Source organism: Hippocampus zosterae, chromosome 5 (assembly GCF_025434085.1).
Source record: "Hippocampus zosterae strain Florida chromosome 5, ASM2543408v3, whole genome shotgun sequence".
NCBI classification, from domain to species: Eukaryota; Metazoa; Chordata; class Actinopteri; order Syngnathiformes; family Syngnathidae; genus Hippocampus; species Hippocampus zosterae.
In genome coordinates, this window is record NC_067455.1 from 8,446,813 (window position 1) to 8,465,351 (window position 18,539).

The window sequence follows — 18,539 nt, forward strand, 5'->3', positions numbered from 1 at the left end:
GCCCACAATGCTTTGATTTAATTTATTTACCATGTCATATTAGCCTCTGGGCCTTGGAGTCACTTGCTGGTCAGTAAGGAAGGAGAAGTCAAGAAGGCATTTCGACATACTTCAAGTTAAAGTGCTTTCTTAGCAATGCATATTGTTATTTTCTTTCTAGACTGAAGTAGCCCTTTCAGGGACAGTGATTACTACAGTGGACAGCTTATGTTGTCATGTTACAGGGTGCATGATTTAAGAGGAAGAAAAAAAAATGAAACACTTGTAAACTTGCGTGTATACATCTTCAAGGCTTACTAGATTGAACTAGGGTGAACTTGAGCATACTGATGCTGGAGTCTTTCCCCCTCCGTGTGACGCGGTGAGACGGACTGGCCGGCGGCGGGGCGGGACATACCCTGAGACCCCCTTTGAGGAGAAGCCATTAGAAAGACTAATTCATTTTAATTCCAATTTCATTATGTCAACTGGCTGAAGTCATATTTTGATCTCATAATTTAAACAAATGGGGGGTCGGCATAATAAGGAGCGAGTGATGATGTTTCAGTAATAACCCAATTAGCCCGGAGTTACAGAGAGGGCCCGGGTGGTGAGGAAGGGGTCGCTAACAATGGGGGGGGCTAAAAAAAAAAAGACAGTCTTTGCTTTCGATAGTTATCAGAGCCCAGGATGCAGTGTGAAGGTGGTCTTTAAAGTGGGCCAAATTGCCCACGTTTTGGATGCAGATCCCACACTCATAAAACTCACTATATTTGTGCTAGTGATGTCATCCCACAAAGCTAGGTTCGTTGAGTATCCTGACATTTGGAAGGCATGTCTTCCAATAATAGGCTACCTGATGAGACACAGAAAGTAAAGTATAACATTTTGACTTGAGGAAGCCATTTTTAGGATCATTTTGGCTAATCCCAGGGGTCCTGAAGAGAACAGTTCTGTTCCATTACGACCAAATATGAAACTCGTCTATAATACATTCTACATATGTTCATTCATACAACAAAGAGGATGCAGAAAAGAGGTTAAGATTGAATGACTGCCTGTATCTTATGTGTTGTGTTGTATTATTTTGTTATTTTGACTTCAAGATGGCGTCGCGTGAGTGGCTGCCTTTACAGCAGCTCCGATATTTTTTTTTCTTCTACTTCTTCCTTTCACAACTTTTGCTGCTGTGAATAGGGAATTTCTCCATTGTGAGACTACTAAAGGTTTTCTTATCTTATCTTATACAGCTGCCCAACACTACATTTTGAAACATTTGAGTTTGATGGCTCACCGTAAACACATACTGTACCTGTAATGACTAAGATGAACAAGGTCTGAGACAGTTTAAAATCGTCATGCATCCTGTCAACTGAAACCTGATAAGCTGTCCACTGTAGTAACCGCTGTCCCCAAAAGAGTTAACTTATCACCGTGAAATTTGGTGGGGTATCTACAGTGTTATAAGCAAACCCACAAACACCTATTTCGAGGCCATGGTCCAAAAAGGCACTGGAAGTCGATCAACCTGGTTTATACTGTCGCCATGAAGTTACAGTATTTTGAATACACCAATCCACCTTAACTCATTCAGTACACCAGCCAATTCTGGGCCAAGTCTGAAAAGACGTTTAAAAACGTCTTTGGGAGTGAATGAGTTTTAACAAAGCACAAACAAAAGAGATGGCTTGTGGCCTTATTTAGAGCAAATTAATTCAGAGTGACATATAAAATCATTGATAGCTTAAAAACCACAACAGCATAGCACAAACAACTGAGGTCTTCTGAGGCTATACAGAGGCAGAGGCGTTTTTTTGGTGTTTTATTTTTTATCGAAACAAACGGTGTACTCACCTCTCTCCCTGTTTGCCACCGCTCTTCGGATTGACAAACACCAGCAGCGGATGAGTGCCCTCTATGGTCGTGATCTGAGCGGGAGATGTCAAAACAAAGCGTCGGTGTTTGGAGAGTGCAGGATGCTTCGCTGGAAATCGCTTTCAAGATGCATCCCCTCAAACAGTTTGAGCACACGCACGCAGCGCAGCTTACATCGCACCCACTGAAAACTGTGTTGATCTCACAAGGCCTTGCTATTGTAGCCTTCATTTAATACCACCCTCAGGAAAATTGGATATACATGTGTGGGAATTGCCATGACACAAAACCGTGGAGCAGGGGAACATTGTTAAAATTGTCAGCTGACAAATTCAGTCCCTCTGAGGTGGCGATTTGTGAAATAAAAAATATTGAGCACAAGTATGATTTTTTTTCTCTAATTATCGATCTAGAACCTTTTAGTTCTGGTACTTGTAGTTCCTGGAAGGGTTCCATCAACATTGGTCAGCGAATCGCAGAGGGAACATTGCACAAGTAAATTCAGTTACCGTAAATTGAGGTCTCACAGTATTTGTAATCATAATATTGTACCGTAATTACCACACGAAAAGGTGCACTGGATTCTGAGGCGTACCTTCAATGAATGGCCTATTTTGTATTTTTTTTCATATATTGGATGCACCGTGTTATAAGACGCAATCTGCAATGCATCCACTAGATGAAGCTACGCTCAAGGAAATGCCAAAAGGACACTACGCTACACTACACTCTGATTTATATAGCGACGATCAGATGTCAGTGAAACTTATTGAATAAAGCAGCAACACAGTTCAATTAACCAACAGCAAGTTATAACATTGACTCGTTCAGTGTTCAACTGCGAAACCGTTCGCCTTCAGTTTGAACTCTGCGTTGTACGAGTGTCTCTAGCAAGGAGCCATTTTGGGGTGGAAATATTACCATAATGACCAGGCGTATCGGATTTTAAGACGCACTGTGAGCTTTTAAGATAATGGAAGGCTTTTAGGTGCAGAAAATACGGTGAGTGAATTAACTCATTCAGTACCATCCAATTCTAGACCAAGTCTGAAAAGACGTTTAAGAACGTCTTTGGGAGTGAATGAGTTAATATAGACAATTACACCCCAAAAAAAAAGGTTTTGGAGGGTACATTGACCATTTGCTAATTTTTGTGTTAGTTCTAGATCCCGAACGCCAGCGACTGGCTCGATTTGACTGCACTCTCAGTACTCATTAGTCAGCACGTGTTAATTGGCAGCCGCTTGGTCTGCTGTGACGTGGGGGAATCACTTCCCAGTCTCGGAGAGCGCCGCGGGCCGAAGCTCGCAAAGCGCCAACCCAAACAAGCTCTAATCCGCCGGCCCTTGTTTGAACGGGGCCTTTGCTGCCGTCAGACCCCCCTTACCCCCACAAGACCTACTCCCCTCCCCATTTCTTGACACAGATGAAGTGCTTAACTCTCCCTTGTCTGCGATCCCAGCAGGCCGAGGGGGGAATTAACGAGCTCCCCGTCCAGCCCCGGAGTGATCCATTACTTCCTGTAATTATAAATAATAATCTTGATTATTACGCTGGTTAGCCGGCGAGGGGCATAGACGGATGTGGACCGGGATGCGATTCATCAGACGAGCAGTCGCCACGGACGCCGTAATGGCTGACAGATATCACAAGAGAGGATCGTGGACAGGACAAGCCGGGAATAGGAAACCGCACGCAGATCCTAATGTGCGCCTCAAAAGTCAACGAATCGTGTTCATTTTGTTTTGCGTTTGAGGCCATAGCTATAGGTTCGCAGCAAAAGTGCTTTTAATGTGCTTCCATTTACACCACATCAGTTTAATAATAGTTTGAGAGTGTCATGAGGCAACAACACCAGGACCAACTATGAGGATTTATATTTCACTATTCCCTGATTTCAAAACGAGTTGCAGCGTCAATTTGTGGGTATATTTAGTAATAATAATCAAATGCCGGGGAGATCATGTCATTATGCAATGCGGGGATTCAACATTTATCGGGGTTCAGTGTTATAGCTCCAACCTCTGAGGGCAACGGGGACTCTGACTTGTTTCATTCGGCTGCCACTTTGAGTTTTAAAAATTGTACAAAGTCGAACATACATACACTTGAATAAACTGATACAAACGTTTAAACACAAAATAGAAAACATGCTTCTATAACAACAATTATACCATAAATCACAATGTTGGATCCGTTTTTTATTGTGCATAGTTTTCACTTTTTTTCCCTAGGAATAAGACAACCTTTGACTTTAGCGTTCTGACCCACACCCCAAATCCCTTTTTTTGACGACAGCGAGCAAGTTCCGGTTGCATTCTAAACTTCCACTTCAAATGACGGAAAGGTTTTTCTTTTGAGTTTAAAATGGCTTACCTTAACTAGAATTCCGCATTTCACTGTGGTCAAAGGTAGAAGAGCCCTGGTCAGTTTTTGTGCCTTTTGCCGCTGTAAATAGTAAATCCTTGTCGTGGACGCCACATGCTAAACTAGTGAGCTAGCTGGGGAGACGGTCCCATATTAGTTGCCATGATTCTAGCTATTTCCTCGATTTTGTTCTTTGACTTTATTTTGGCGGTTGGCAAATAATGTAAGTGCATCACCGCCACCTTCTGAAATTGAGTGACAATATTCAATGTTTGTTTTTTTTTTTTTTTTTACGATGAGCTAGTAGTGGATTTTGGTGTGCCAGCCTGAGCTCTAATGCTAATATATACACAAGTCGACTGACCAGCCAGACGATGAAAAATGTGTGCCTTATATTCCGAAAAATACGATAAATGTCTGTGCTTACACAAACAAAAAGCATCAGTGCACATAAAGAAGTGGCATGTTGCCCTCAGAGGGGCTATATGTGATTCTGTACATCACCTGCAGGCCTTGACCGTCCACCGTAACCGAGTTAGCTCGCTGCACCTTTCCGCGGCTCGACAGGCTGCACCGCGAGTCCTTCCTCAGTGTCGACTGCCTTTCCTGCAAATGAACGATGCCACGCATTCGCATTTTAGTTGTCTGTCCCAAAATGTACATTTAGGAGGACTCAGATACTGTACACTGCAGTTTGGATTATTTCAAATGCTACTTTCTGCAGTAGTGTTTTGACCTCCAAGTTAAATATGTTCCGTGACTCAAAACACTTCAAATTAGCTTTCCTCATCGAGGTCAGTGGAGCTGCCATTCCGTTACAGTGCACCAAAGATTTTAATCCGGGACAGCGGTTACTAGGGTGGACAGTTTATCATGTTTTCAGGTTACAGGGTGCATGAAAGGGTTAAAATAAAGAAATATAAATTGTCTTTGTTCATGTCTAGAATGAACCAGTCATTGTGCTTCTTAGACGTGACTTGAATGAACGAGCCATCAATTGGCGAACAGTTTTTGACAGTTTCAATGAGCAAAATGGCGCGGACGGTCGTGACAAGCGATCATTTCAATGGGGTGTTTGCTACCAAATCAGAAACAGGAAGTGACAAATGCAAACAAAAGGCAAAGAAAAGACATTTTAAAGTTCATTAAGAGCTTGATCCCAGGGCATGCTTGCGGCAGTTTTCTTCCCCCAGTTTGTTTTCCAAATCGCTTTTTCAAAATTGCATTCTACTTCACTACTATGTTGGTTTCCAAATTGTTCAGTCCCTAATAAAAACTAAATTTTGATTTAATATTAATTTGACAAGGTTTATTATTGTGGTTCAAGTTCTTATATAGATAACTGATTACAAACTGATTACAATGACGAAGCACTACAAGGACTCAAAACATGATCTTGCTTTATTTTTAAGTGTGCAGATGTAACAAATGAAGTGTCAGATTTAAAAAAAAAAAAAAAAAGGGAAGAAAAAGGGTCTCACCAGGACGACGGGGCAGATGGAGTTGGGTGGCAGGATGTGATCCCTGAGAGGTCCACAGTCACACTCGGGCTTCACGTGGGAGGCACACTTGTTGTGGAGCTGCAAGATGTCCAACCATTATTTTTACTAGTTGTCGTGCTCCATATTAAAAAAAAAAAACATCAAGGATTGGTAATTCATTACTACTTTTAAAGGGTAATAAGCATCAATACTAATGTGAGTGAAGGAATTTCTTTCGCCTGCGGATGTTCGACCAACGCTTAAATTTGGAGTCTTCCCTTGACTTTTTCACAATCCGTGAATAATAATTAGTGTGATCATTTTTATTTTCTGGTAAACTTTGGGTTCTTCATTCGTATCCTGGGTTACATTTCAGATTGTCAAATGATTGTTGTTGCAATGTGAGGGTAAAACTATTTCAACAAAAATTTTTTGAGCCATTTATAGGGCAAGGAACCTTATATGAAGTCAAAACGGACCCTGTACGTTTCAAAAAGAGGCAGTTGAACCATATTTTTCTCTTTTTTTAGCCAATCAAAGAAAGATAATTATCATTAAAACGTTGAAGTTGACTATGACAGCAAGAATCGACATATCGTATTGAAACATCATTGATGAAAAAAAATAAAATAAAATAAATCAATGAGATTTCTATGTTGTTGCTCTCGTGACTATTGGCTTATCCCATTTGAGTCTGGACTGAATTTGTCATGCTCAAATAAAATGATTGCATTCAAGTCTCAGTTGTAGTTCTCCATTATTTATTTATTCCTTGTTTAGCATATTGTCACCCTCACACAACCATTTAATAAGTCGTCTTGTCGTGTTAGTGTAAATTGGCCAAGGTGTGTGTGTGTGTGTGTGTGTGTGTGTGTCAAATTAAATGTATAAATAATCGCAAACTCTTTTGACAACAACACCAACCAGAAGGTGGCTGGCCTCTTGACGGTGCGCCCTCACCGTGATTTGACACCACACGCAATGAAGCCCAGTTAAGCCCTGGTAACACTTAATGGTTTTGTGACACTTGTCACACTTGGTGGGGCAGTTCCCTTCCACCCAGAAGTGATGCATAACCTGCAGAGTGATTGACCAAAAAAAAAAAAAAAAAGACAGTTGGCAAAAGTTACTTACACATGGAAATTAAGCGGAAGTACAAATATGTGGTTAAGAAAGAGGACGGTAAAAGGTGAAGCACTGATTTGATGCCTTTAGTTAAGTAGAAGTCAAAAAAATTAATCAATAAATAAAAAAAAGAGGAAAATTACAGACACCGAGATGGCCTGAACTCATTTACTCCTGTGGTTGTGTCTACGCTATCGGCTTGGTGGCCATCGAGAATCTCGGGAGATTTCGGTCTATTTGAGGGCCAGTCAAATCTCCGCCATACCGCCCCCTCCACCGTCAACAAATAGCTGTCATACGGCGGACGTCATGCGATGAAAACTAACACCCTCCACCCTATCCAATCCACATATATGTCCCTGGACACGCCACACTTAGGTAGAACTTTACGACGACCCAAATCCATCCATCCATCCATTTTCTGATCCGCTTTATCCTCACAAGCGTGCCGGAGCCTATCCCAGCCGTCTTTGGGCAGTAGGCGGGGCACACCCTGAACCGGTTGCCAGCCAATCGCAAGACACACAGAGACGAACAACCGTTCGTGCTCACACTCACACCGAAGGACAATTTAGAGTGTTCAATCAGCCTGCCATGCATGTTTTTGGGATGTGGGAGGAAACCGGAATACCCAGAGAAAACCCACACAGGCCCGGGGAGAACACGCAAACTCCACACAGGGAGGCTGGAGCTGGAATCAAACATGGTACTTGCACAATATGAGGTCGACGGCGCTAACCACTGCATCACCACGACCCAAATCAATTCGCTATAATAAATCACATAAAAAAATAAATAAATAAAATAAATTGTAATACAGATTAATGTATTGTTTGCGTTAAAAATGACATGGCAGCAGTACCTTAAAATATAATCGCATATTAAAGCACAATCACAATATTGAGAGGGAAAAAAAAAATCAAATGAGACTATTTTTCAAAATCATTCATCCCCACCAGAAAAAACACCCAATATAAATAAATAAATAAAAACAACCAGACCTGAACTGTAAACATTGTATCTAATTTTGTTTTAATTAAAAAAATAAATACAATTCAAGCTTAATAAAAGTAACATTTATGCCTTGTTACTTTCCACCACAGGAAAAAGAGACCTGGTAAATAAAAAGCAAACAGGTCTGTGGATGAGTAGCTTGCTGCTGCTTTTTAGCAATGCTAAGCAGGCAATAAAAGAGCACCGGGGGCCCTCGTCGAACACGAGCGCGCCGACGAGTGCGCCGCACTCCAATTGGACGCACCTCGGTGTTTTTCTTGGACTTGACGTAGGTTTTGATGCAGGAGGGCGGCGCGCGCGACACGCAGCGCTCATGGACCGTGTACTTGCAGACTGCAGAAACCACAGCACAAACACCATTGAGGGAAAACAATTATTTTTGTTCGGAGGGTGCGCGGCATGCTGGTGAATGCGCAAACAAAGCTGGTGTCAACAAGAAGCTGCGTGACCACTGGAGAGGCATCTTCACGATTAACTTGTTTGATTTTTGCCTCACATCCATGCACATCTCTTGAACATTTCTCGCAAATGGGACGTGTTGGCGGAAAGCATCAGGGCACCATCAACTGACTGTACATAATGTTTTTGACATTATTAGATACAATACATTAGTTGTGTTGTCTTGTGAAAACTGGTATTATCATTAAGAATTTTAATTACAATCTTTTTACTTAAAAGTGAATATATGCAAATGTCGGTAATTGGTCTACATTACAAAAAAATAAATAAAGAGTGACCATATGCCAAACAAAATCACTGTCTTGATAAAATGCCCAATTTATTTTAATTGTATTAAAATCCACCACTTTATTGATTTAATTTTAATTTAACTAAATGTCTAGCAATGAAGTCTTAAAGTGACTGCCTGCCAATAACTTTTGTAAGTTGTTTTAGGTTTTTTTTACATTTTATTTAAAAGTCAGTCAGCCACTCAACTCAGTGACTTTTAAAAGTGATTTACTGACCTTTTTTGGAATTACGATTATGCAAAGGGTTGTGAAGAGAAACGGCCTCTGTCGCACAAATTATATTTCGCTACATTCACACTGTAGGAATTCGACTTTCTTGATCAAACATGCAGGCTGAACTCCTAAATTGACAACAGTTTAAAAGTAGTTGTCTTGAAAACTGGTGTTGAATAGCCTAGGTTTATTCTGAGACCGAGTTCATAAATGTTCAACAAGGCACATTCTGTCAAACATTTTGGTTATTTCAACATTTGCCAAACTGATTGGCCTGTGAAATTAGGTTAAAATAATTGGGCACACCCTATAAATTAACCCTTTCAGGGACGGTGGTTTACTAGAGTGGACATCTAATCAAGTTTTCTCTTATATCATTTCATCCTAATGTCACAGTTGTGCATCAATCACTACAATAAACTCTTATGTGTGCTTCCATCCACTGCCATTATTTTCTTTCCGTGCCTAAAGACTAATAAAAACACTTGAGAAAAAAAATCCTGATGTATGTTATCATTATTTGTGAATGAAAGCGTTAAAGGTATTCCTATTTGTGCTCTAAAAATAAGTGATTCCATTTCTTTGCTTGTCTGTGGTGTGGGTGCCCCATTGCAGGTGTGTATACAAAAAGGGCTGTTTTGCATACCTTGTGCTCATTGTGTATGTATGGAAATGAGGTGGTCGTTACAATAAAGTGTAGGCCAACACCGGTATGTAAAATAAAGGAAGCAGGTCATTTAATAAAAAAAAAAAAAAAGAAAAGAAAAATGTGGATTGAAAGGTGACTCATTTTCGTGTGTGTGTGTGTGTGTGTGTGTGTGTGTTTGTGTTTGTTGTAGATCAGCTTCACTCACATGAGCAACAGAGTCCTTGCTTGCCGAGGCCGATAAGCATGTTGAGACAAAGGTTGCAGTAGGCCGGCTTGTTGAAGTGCTTCAGACGCCACACATGCTGACCGTCATCTTTCACATTCTGTATGCACGCGCACGCAAATACACACACACACACACGCACACGCACGCGCACACAAACACCATTAGCAATGTTGAAGTAGCTACAGGGTCACTTATCTGATAAGCATTGAGTTTATTTTAGTTTTACTGCCTTCACCTTGCAATTACGGTAAGTTCAGTGTTGCAGAAAATTACACAGAAAATAAACATTGTTACGGCGCTTTTTAAAAAAATTCATTTTGTTCCACTGGATCAAGAAGCGATTCTAAAATGTACATCGAGTGGACTCACTGGACAATGTAAGCCCATAATGACGTTAAAATGTAACTTAATACAGAAATATTTAAGTTTCTTTTGGGGGGCGGGGATTTGCCATTTTAGTCCAAGGTGCAAAATTCAACTTTTTGTTTTAAGCCATGACAGATGTTGAAAGTGAATTATTATTATGATTATTTATTTTTTATTTTATTTTATTTTTTATTTATTTACAACCGAATCATTTTTTTGTTCCCGTTACCGTTTTCAAAGGATAAGGATGAGGATAAAATAGCTTCCATTTTATCCACTCTCTGTACAGCCTTTGATTCATGATAACAACAAAATAAGTGTTGGTCTAATATTGATCTGATGTAAATTGTCCAGTGTGCAATTGAAACCTGATCTTAATTGAAACCGGTTAGGTTTCTGGTACATTTTTGCATTATAAAAAAAAAAGGCAAAATGTATAATCTGTTTGAAATGCAGCAATTGTCATCATAGGAACATCCTTGGAAAAGTATCAATGCATGAAACCAAAACTAAGTTTGAGACTGCCCGAAGAAAGCTGGAATAGGCTTCAGCACGCCTATGATTCTCATGAGGATTTTGTAAGCAGTTCGGATAATGGGTGGCATTAAAAACAGTAGAGAGGGGGCGGGGGTGGGGGGGACTTGCACAGAATCTTGTCAAATGCCTCTATCTAGTGTACACTCTTTGAACTGCAATCACGCTCTTCAAAGGGAATCGCCAATACAGTATCAATTTCTTGTGAATGTGCCATTGTGAGCATTCACAGACACAGACGCCTTTGTGTACTCACGGTCTCCAGACCCAATAGGACCAGAAGTGGGATGGTGGTCATCCCTCCTTGGATCCACTCTTCCAGAGACACGGTCCCGTCGCGGTCATAGTCGATCTCCTGCATCATTTCCTGGAGGATCTATGAACACAATAAGTGATATTTAAAAAAAATTGAGAAAAGGGGGCAAAGTCCAGCTCTTCACTTCACCAAGTCTAATGTAAATTAAGGTATATTTTCAATAGTATTTCTCCCTGGATGATGGCTCCCCAACTTTTTTTTCCATCTCAAAACCTTTCTTCATAATCAACTCAAACGACTTGATGATGACCCACGAAAGTAGAGCGGAACGCAACTGATTTTGACTGAATATGAAAATCATTATATTTCATTATCTTAACGTCAACATTCCATTCTCAGGTGACCATTCATGTGTCAATGTGCATCGTTTTACGGGATTGTCAAGTTTCGCACGACCCTCTCTCCCCATTTTAGCACGTACCGACCGAAATGTATATGTTTGGAATATATATGTATGTCCACATTGTTTTTTTTTCTTATACATACAGTATATAATATAAATATGTGAGGGGAAAAAAATAACATACATTTACAGTATAAAACTTTACTTCACAATCTATTTTGAATAGATTATATATAGACTTATAGACTATATTATATTGAATATAGCTGAATACATAAACTGAATTATTACAGTTGTTTAATATTTAAATATATTAAAAATGAAAAAATTGCATTCAATTTCTTTTAATAGTATTGTATCAGCGGAGCAATTTCACTATATATATATATATATATATATATATATATATGGTAGTCCAGTGGATAGCACGTCGGCTTCACAGTGCAGAGGTACCGGGTTCGATTCCAGCTCCGGCCTCCCTGTGTGGAGTTTGCATGTTCTCCCCGGGCCTGCGTGGGTTTTCTCCGGGTGCTCCGGTTTCCTCCCACATTCCAAAAACATGCGTGGCAGGCTGATTGGACTCTCTAAATTGTCCCTAGGTGTGAGTGTGAGTGCGAATGGTTGTTCGTCTCTGTGTGCCCTGCGATTGGCTGGCAACCGATTCAGGGTGTCCCCCACCTACTGCCCGAGGACAGCTGGGATAGGCTCCAGCACCCCCGCGACCCTAGTGAGGATCAAGCGGCTCGGAAGATGAATGAATGAATGAATATATATATAGATATATATATACATACATACACACACATATACACACACTGTATGTAGCAATGTGTATTCTACTGTATTCCAAACAGTAGAACTGCATTAACCCTGTCAGGGACAGCGGTGACTACAGTGGACAGCTTATCATGTTTTATCATTTTACAAGGTGCGTGAAAGGGTTAAATTGGAAAGATCGGAAGAAACTGTATAGTGAAGGCAGCTGATGAGAAACGCTTGCAAGAGTGAGAAAAAAAAACTTTTCATTTAATAAATTTTCATAAAAGTTCATAAATAAAGTCACATTTTAGCTTAAAAACATTTCAAGTTTGGCCTCTTACGGGTTTGAGCTCCGTCACGTCCCATTCCAGGTACTCGGCCACGTGCATCATCTGCAAAATGATGTGCTCCAGTTCCTGCACACACGCACACACACATTTCTATATGTATGGTGGTATATTTAAAGACAGTCCTTAGCTGGCCTTGTAAGCTGCTGTTGTAAATGGGTGGATGGCTAATAACAGGTTGGACATGTCAATGGAGGCGGTGTGAAGAGCTCGTTGGCTTAATTACAGTGTTTGTTGTTGTTGGGTTTTTGTTTCTGTTTTTTTTTTCAGTGAGAAGCAGAGCAGCTGACATTATTGTAAACTTCAACGCAGGGTCACTTGTGATGATGTTTCGTAATATGCAGAGTGTCATTGGGAATAGAGATGCATTGTTTCAGACTTGATTGGGTTCTGTGTGTGTGTGTGTGTGTGTGTGCGCGCGCACGTTCATTTGTTTTTGGGGGGGGCACTTTTCCTTCCCCCTTCAAGATAATAATGGGCTCCAGAGCGAATAATAGGATGCTAATAATGGCATACTAATGACGGGATATACAAAGTTGTCTCTTCAAGCCTCCAGTTCCACGCCCACTAGAGTGTTGTCACATAAAATTGCAACCCTCAGTCTTCAAATTTCACTAATTCATAAATGTGAAGCAATGAATTTGAGAATTTACCAGCTTGGATGAGTTTGCGAGAAGCTCAAATGGTGTTCAAGTGGATGGCACTTAACCCTAACCCTAATAGCGGTGAAAGAAAATCATTTAATTTTTGGTTGATACAGCACCCTTCACGTCGTAGTATTGGAATATAATTATTTCTGTAGTAATAGTACAAAGGTAGATGAGCTCAAGTTATCCCAAACAGATATTTTAGACAACCAGATTCAGAAAATGAGCTCAAGAATGTAGACATGGCCATGATTTAATCCCTCCAGACACAGACAAATAAATACAGTAGACATTTTAGACAAGTGCAAGCCAGCTTGATAGCAGTCTATGTATGTATGTGCTCTTTTCTAATATCAGTTAAAGAGTGTCATAATAACAATAAATACACGACATCAACAATTAACAGAAATATTTACCGAGTTGTCCAAAGAGCCGTTTCCGTCTGTGTCATAGAGGCGAAACATAACTGTGTAGAGAGCAGGGGGGGGGGGGGGGGATGTCATAAAAATTGTGTGCTTTCATAACCTTTTAAAAGTTACACAAAATATTCAGAATTATCACCGCGGTTGACTCGTCAAAGGATAACGACAAAGCACATAGACTGCTTTCCTATAGTTGCATAACTGCTGACACAAATGACAAAAAAGTCACCATTACAATGAGACAATGATGGTCTCTTCCACACTGCGAACAGAAAGTGATGTCGAATGTCAACGATCCTACAAGGAAGTGATTGTAGGGAGTAAAAATATAATAACGAACAACAACAAGTGTTAAATGTTTTTTTAAAGTGGAAAAAGCCGTGAAAACACTTATTGGACTATAAAACCAAAATGGCAGCCCCCTTTTTAAATTCAGGATTAAAATATATATATATTTATCGACAAAAAAGGCTCAATCCAAGCCTCCATTTTGAGATAGTAGACAATTAAATTGCGTGTTCAGTAGGGTTAATGTCAAAATATTTTCCGGTATATTCAATGAGAAAGAAATTCACGACATCACTGTGTTGGAGATTAACTCTTTGCCTTTATCAGTTACATTTCATATCATCATTACAAGTTAGCTGAAATTAGCGAAACATGGCATCACTAAACATATAGTAGTCAGTCTGTCTCATAATCCGGGTATGCGCGTAAAATTTCAAAGAACATGATGCCACCATTTTTAGCAGATCATTTCAAGACGATTCCAGTGACATCCCATAAGTATCATTTTCCTATGACAAATATTCTGAAACATAGCAATGTTTAAAAACAGTGAAAGTGCACCGGTTCTTGGCCAACATCTTAATGCTTAATCAAGAGGGTCGAGATTAGGTGTGACTTTTTTTGTAGGATCCAAATTTCAATTCTCCATAACTATTCTGATCCTAATCCTATTTTCAACAGACTGATATCAGCGGAAATCTTGTGAATGGCAGAAATAGACAGCATCTAACAATGATGGTGATTATTATACTTAATTCATTTCAGACACTGACACGAAAAAAAAAAATAAAACTCACCACAATAAAAGTCAGTACAATTTGAAAACTACAATGATTTTTAAATTGACAACGGTCAACAAAAATAATCGAAAAGCCGTTTCGTCAAGTAATATAATTAGCAACTCTCATGTGATGTGGGTTAAATAAAAATCGCAGTTCTAAAACAGACCACGAGAGAGCGCCATGTGCATGACTAAACTACACAAAGCATTGCTTTCAAGCCAGAATCGTTTCCTGATCACACCTTGTAAAATGTCGATGTTCGTATACTTTAACGCCAATATTTTTTGAAGATTTTCATGTATATTTATGTTAAAGTTGAAAAAAAGTCAAATTATCCCACGGTTTGTGTGTAAGCCTACTTCAAGCTTTCAAAAAATATGCAATAAATATCTAAGGGTCCTGATACTTTGGCTTCTTATTGCTACTAAACAAAAAAATGTCTCAAACTTTTATATGCTTTAGTGTGAGAGATTATATTTCATGAAAAAAAATTGTCAAGATCATCTGATCCACAAGGTCAATTTCAAGGCCAAATTAAGTCACGTTTGTAAAATATTCACCAATCTTCTAAATCAGGGGTGCCCAAACTTTTTGGACCGAAAATCTACTTTTTAATCAACTAACCTCCCGGGATCTACCCTTACCGGCACGTGCGCACACGTGCACACACACGCACACATGAACGCCATGATGAGAAACAGCCTGAAACTGAGGCATGCGATGCACTTTTGCAGCCTGTTAACTATCGTAGCTCACACGTACAGTTTTAAAGTGCTTCCCTGGGCTCTCCGAGATTCCTATTCTTTGCCCGTGCCCTCGGTGAATTGTACACGAAGCAAACTCTGAATGAGAATAATGACGATAAAAGACAGAGCGCAACAGCTCTGATTACAAGCTGCAATTGCAGACTGCTGAGCGCAAACAACTTCCGGTGCCGTACTCACGCGCCACCATCAATTCAAGATTTCCCTGCTTTATTTTATTTTTTATTTTTGTTCTTTTTGTGTGTGAAAATTAGACTGATAGGATGATTAGGGTGCAGCGTACATGAACACAAAAAATATATATTACTAACATGTACAAAGACACACAAATGGTTGGGGTTTTTTTTCTCCTCGACACTCCTCGAATCTACTTGGGACCTGTCTCAGATCTACCATTGGCGGGCCGCATATCTCCAACTGACCTAAGAGTTGAGATTTTGTGACCCACCGTCACTATCAACAAGCATACCCAGTTTCATTATCATCAAAATCTGTTTGATTCAACCCACTAGGTGATTCGGAATGCAACAACATCTGCCCGCACAACGCCAAACAACTTTTTGTCATTACTTTAGGTCAGAACAGAAGTAGTCACTCATTTTTCTGTCAATTGAAATGATCTCCCTGAATATTCTTTCCAAACATGATGAAATGTCTTGTTAAACACTGATGCATCACATCTGTAAAATGTCAGCACTCACACTCCAGCTTGTCCTCGGGCCGTCCTCCTTCCAGCAGCGACAGGTAGCACACGATATCTTTCAGCTGCACCGTGCTCGGCGGCCCGGGTAGAGCGTTTGTCCTCAGTGGGGTTGAGTTGCTTTTGATCAGCTTGAGTCCTGTGGTGAAGGCAGAGGGGGGCAAAAAGTCAAACCTGCAATCGGGAAGTCTCTCATGTTGGTGGGGAGGCCTGACATCAATCGAAGAGCAACAGTGGCATCCCTCAATACCACAGTGATGGATTTACAAAAAGCTCCCTTCTTAGCAAAGAGAAACAATTGCTGCAACGTTAGGTGGCTCAAAAATATGCAAACAGCTCACAACCGTGAACGACTGTTGCCTATGGCAGTGTTTTTCTTTTTCGAGTCATGGCACATTTGAACCTAATAATGGGTTACGCCACCCTTGGCAGCGATATCTTAAATCAAGCGTTTGCACTAATCTGTGATGAGTCTTTCACATCGCTGTGTGGAGGGTTTTTCACTGTGATATTTTTTTACTATTTTACAAATACTATTTCACAGCCATGTAAACGCTTACCCGAGACTTTGGGCTTGTCGGAGGACGAAGACGAGCTGGCATGGTCCTTGTTGCTGAAGGACATAAAGAGATGCTGGCAGAACTCTTGCGGCAGCTCACTCTCCAGGAAGGTCTGCATGAACACCTTGAAGCCCTCAAAGTCAATATCCTGGTTGACACACACACACACACACAGGATGAAAAATGACAGCCTTTGAAATGTGATCAATTTACATTTTTGCAGCTTGCGGGGTTTTATGTCAGTAAAGGAATTGTCAATGAAAAAACAAGAAAGTAAAACTCACTTGGCTCAGGATTTCCTGTTTCTGTCAAAGATAGATAGGATACAGATTAAAGCTATATCGTGGTTTTACATGTACAGTACCCTTCAAAGGTAATTATGAAGGGTACGATTTTATATATATATATATATAAAGGGTGTGGAAAATAATCGATATGAATCGATACATCGATGCGCACGTCCGCGATCCGAGTGCATCGGCTCATTCACTGGGTACGACGCGATTGACGGGTGAAATCGCGATTCATCACGATGCATTGATGGGTATCGGTAAAATCCGATTCAATCGCCGTTTTATTCATGTTAAACGTCACATATCTGCCCTTTTGCCCTTTCCTAGGCGCAATGAATGCACCATCATTGCTTTGCGTTTTGTGTTGAATACGGACGGTAGCCGTGCGTCACATACAGTCCAGTACACAACGAGCGAAACATTATGGAAGTTAGCGCACGCAGCAGCAAGGAAACTACTATATTTAATGCAGCCGCAACATTCAAATCTTATGTTTGGAAATACTACGGCTTCGAAAAGAAAGACGGAAAGCTTGATAAAACCTCCGTAATTTGCAAGGAATGTCGCACTAAGAAGCCATACAACGGCAGCACCACAAATATGCAGACCCACTTAAACCGATGGCACCAGATCACCGACAAGTTTCCCTCCCGCTCCCCCGCTTCCACGCCCAGTTCCTCGTCGGACACCGGAGAAACTCTTGGTTAAACCAGGTCAGGATCAGAAAAAAATTGCCTCTTATTTTGGGAGTCCCCTTGCAACTCACTGTGACCGCGCAATGGCTATAACTAAGGCCACTGCTTATTTCATATGCAAAGACCTCCAGCCTTAGCGTGGTGGACAACGAGGGTTTCAGACAGCTCGTGCACGTTTTGGAACCCAGGTATAAAATACCAGACAGGTCTGTGTTCACTTACAAACATATTCCCGATGTGTACAACAAAGTGAGAAGTGAGATTACTGTGTCGCTGAACAGTGCGCAAAGAGTTGCACTTACAGTGAATGGGTGGACATCTTGCGCTAGAGATTCATATACATATATATATTATTATTATATTTCATATAAGACACTCAGTGAGAATAGTCTGTTTGTGTTTACACTATAGCAACAGCTGTGAGTCTCAGGTGCCAAATTGTTTACATTTTCTTTGCACAAAACCCAATTGTGAAAGGGCTTAAATAAGTTGTTTTACAAGTTCTACTCTTTATAAGGAATAAAGTGGCATCCTTTTTGTAATACCATACTGAATTCCATCTTTTTAAAAGCTTTTTTTCTTTGCTTATTTGCATCATGTTTAATTGCACAATATCGCAACAAATTGCATTGTATCGTATCGGATCGCATTGATTTGAACTTAATGTGTATCGAATCGTATCGCATCGTGACGACGGTGAAACGTATCGCATCGTATCGCCAGAAAATTCCATGTATCGTTTAAGTATCGCATCGCTGGCAGTGGATCGTGATGTGTATCGAATCGTCCTCAGTGCTGAGATTCACATCCCTAATATATATATGTGTGTGTGTGTGTGTGTGTGTGATTATATTGTCGCAACATAATGAATTCTGAAGTCTACAAAGCCATTTTGTCTGGCTATTAAAAAAAAATGCACCAAGACAATGACCCACAACACTGCCGATACAACAAAGGACTTCATCAAGAAGGTCTTGGACTGCCCAAGTCAATTAGCAGACCATAACCCAATCGAACATTTGACCTCCAAAAGAGGAGAAACACC

At 40.4% G+C, this 18,539-nt stretch overlaps 1 protein-coding gene across 2 annotated transcripts in view; it reads right to left on the bottom strand.

The window, feature by feature from the left end:
* dgkb (diacylglycerol kinase, beta) overlaps positions 1-18,539 on the bottom strand; it is a 55,082-nt gene that overhangs the window by 30,768 nt on the left and 5,775 nt on the right. The window contains exons 4-15 of one of the 2 annotated variants that reach the window (XM_052065866.1): positions 16,791-16,811; positions 16,507-16,654; positions 15,948-16,085; positions 13,407-13,456; positions 12,338-12,412; positions 10,835-10,954; positions 9,658-9,775; positions 8,086-8,174; positions 6,627-6,779; positions 5,703-5,801; positions 4,726-4,827; positions 1,834-1,907 (exon numbers count right to left, since the gene is read on the bottom strand). In XM_052065866.1, the coding sequence (XP_051921826.1) occupies positions 1,834-1,907; positions 4,726-4,827; positions 5,703-5,801; positions 6,627-6,779; positions 8,086-8,174; positions 9,658-9,775; positions 10,835-10,954; positions 12,338-12,412; positions 13,407-13,456; positions 15,948-16,085; positions 16,507-16,654; positions 16,791-16,811 (1,187 nt within the window). The remainder of the gene's footprint in view (positions 1-1,833; positions 1,908-4,725; positions 4,828-5,702; positions 5,802-6,626; positions 6,780-8,085; positions 8,175-9,657; positions 9,776-10,834; positions 10,955-12,337; positions 12,413-13,406; positions 13,457-15,947; positions 16,086-16,506; positions 16,655-16,790; positions 16,812-18,539) is intronic. The other variant, XM_052065868.1, reaches the window with a different exon arrangement.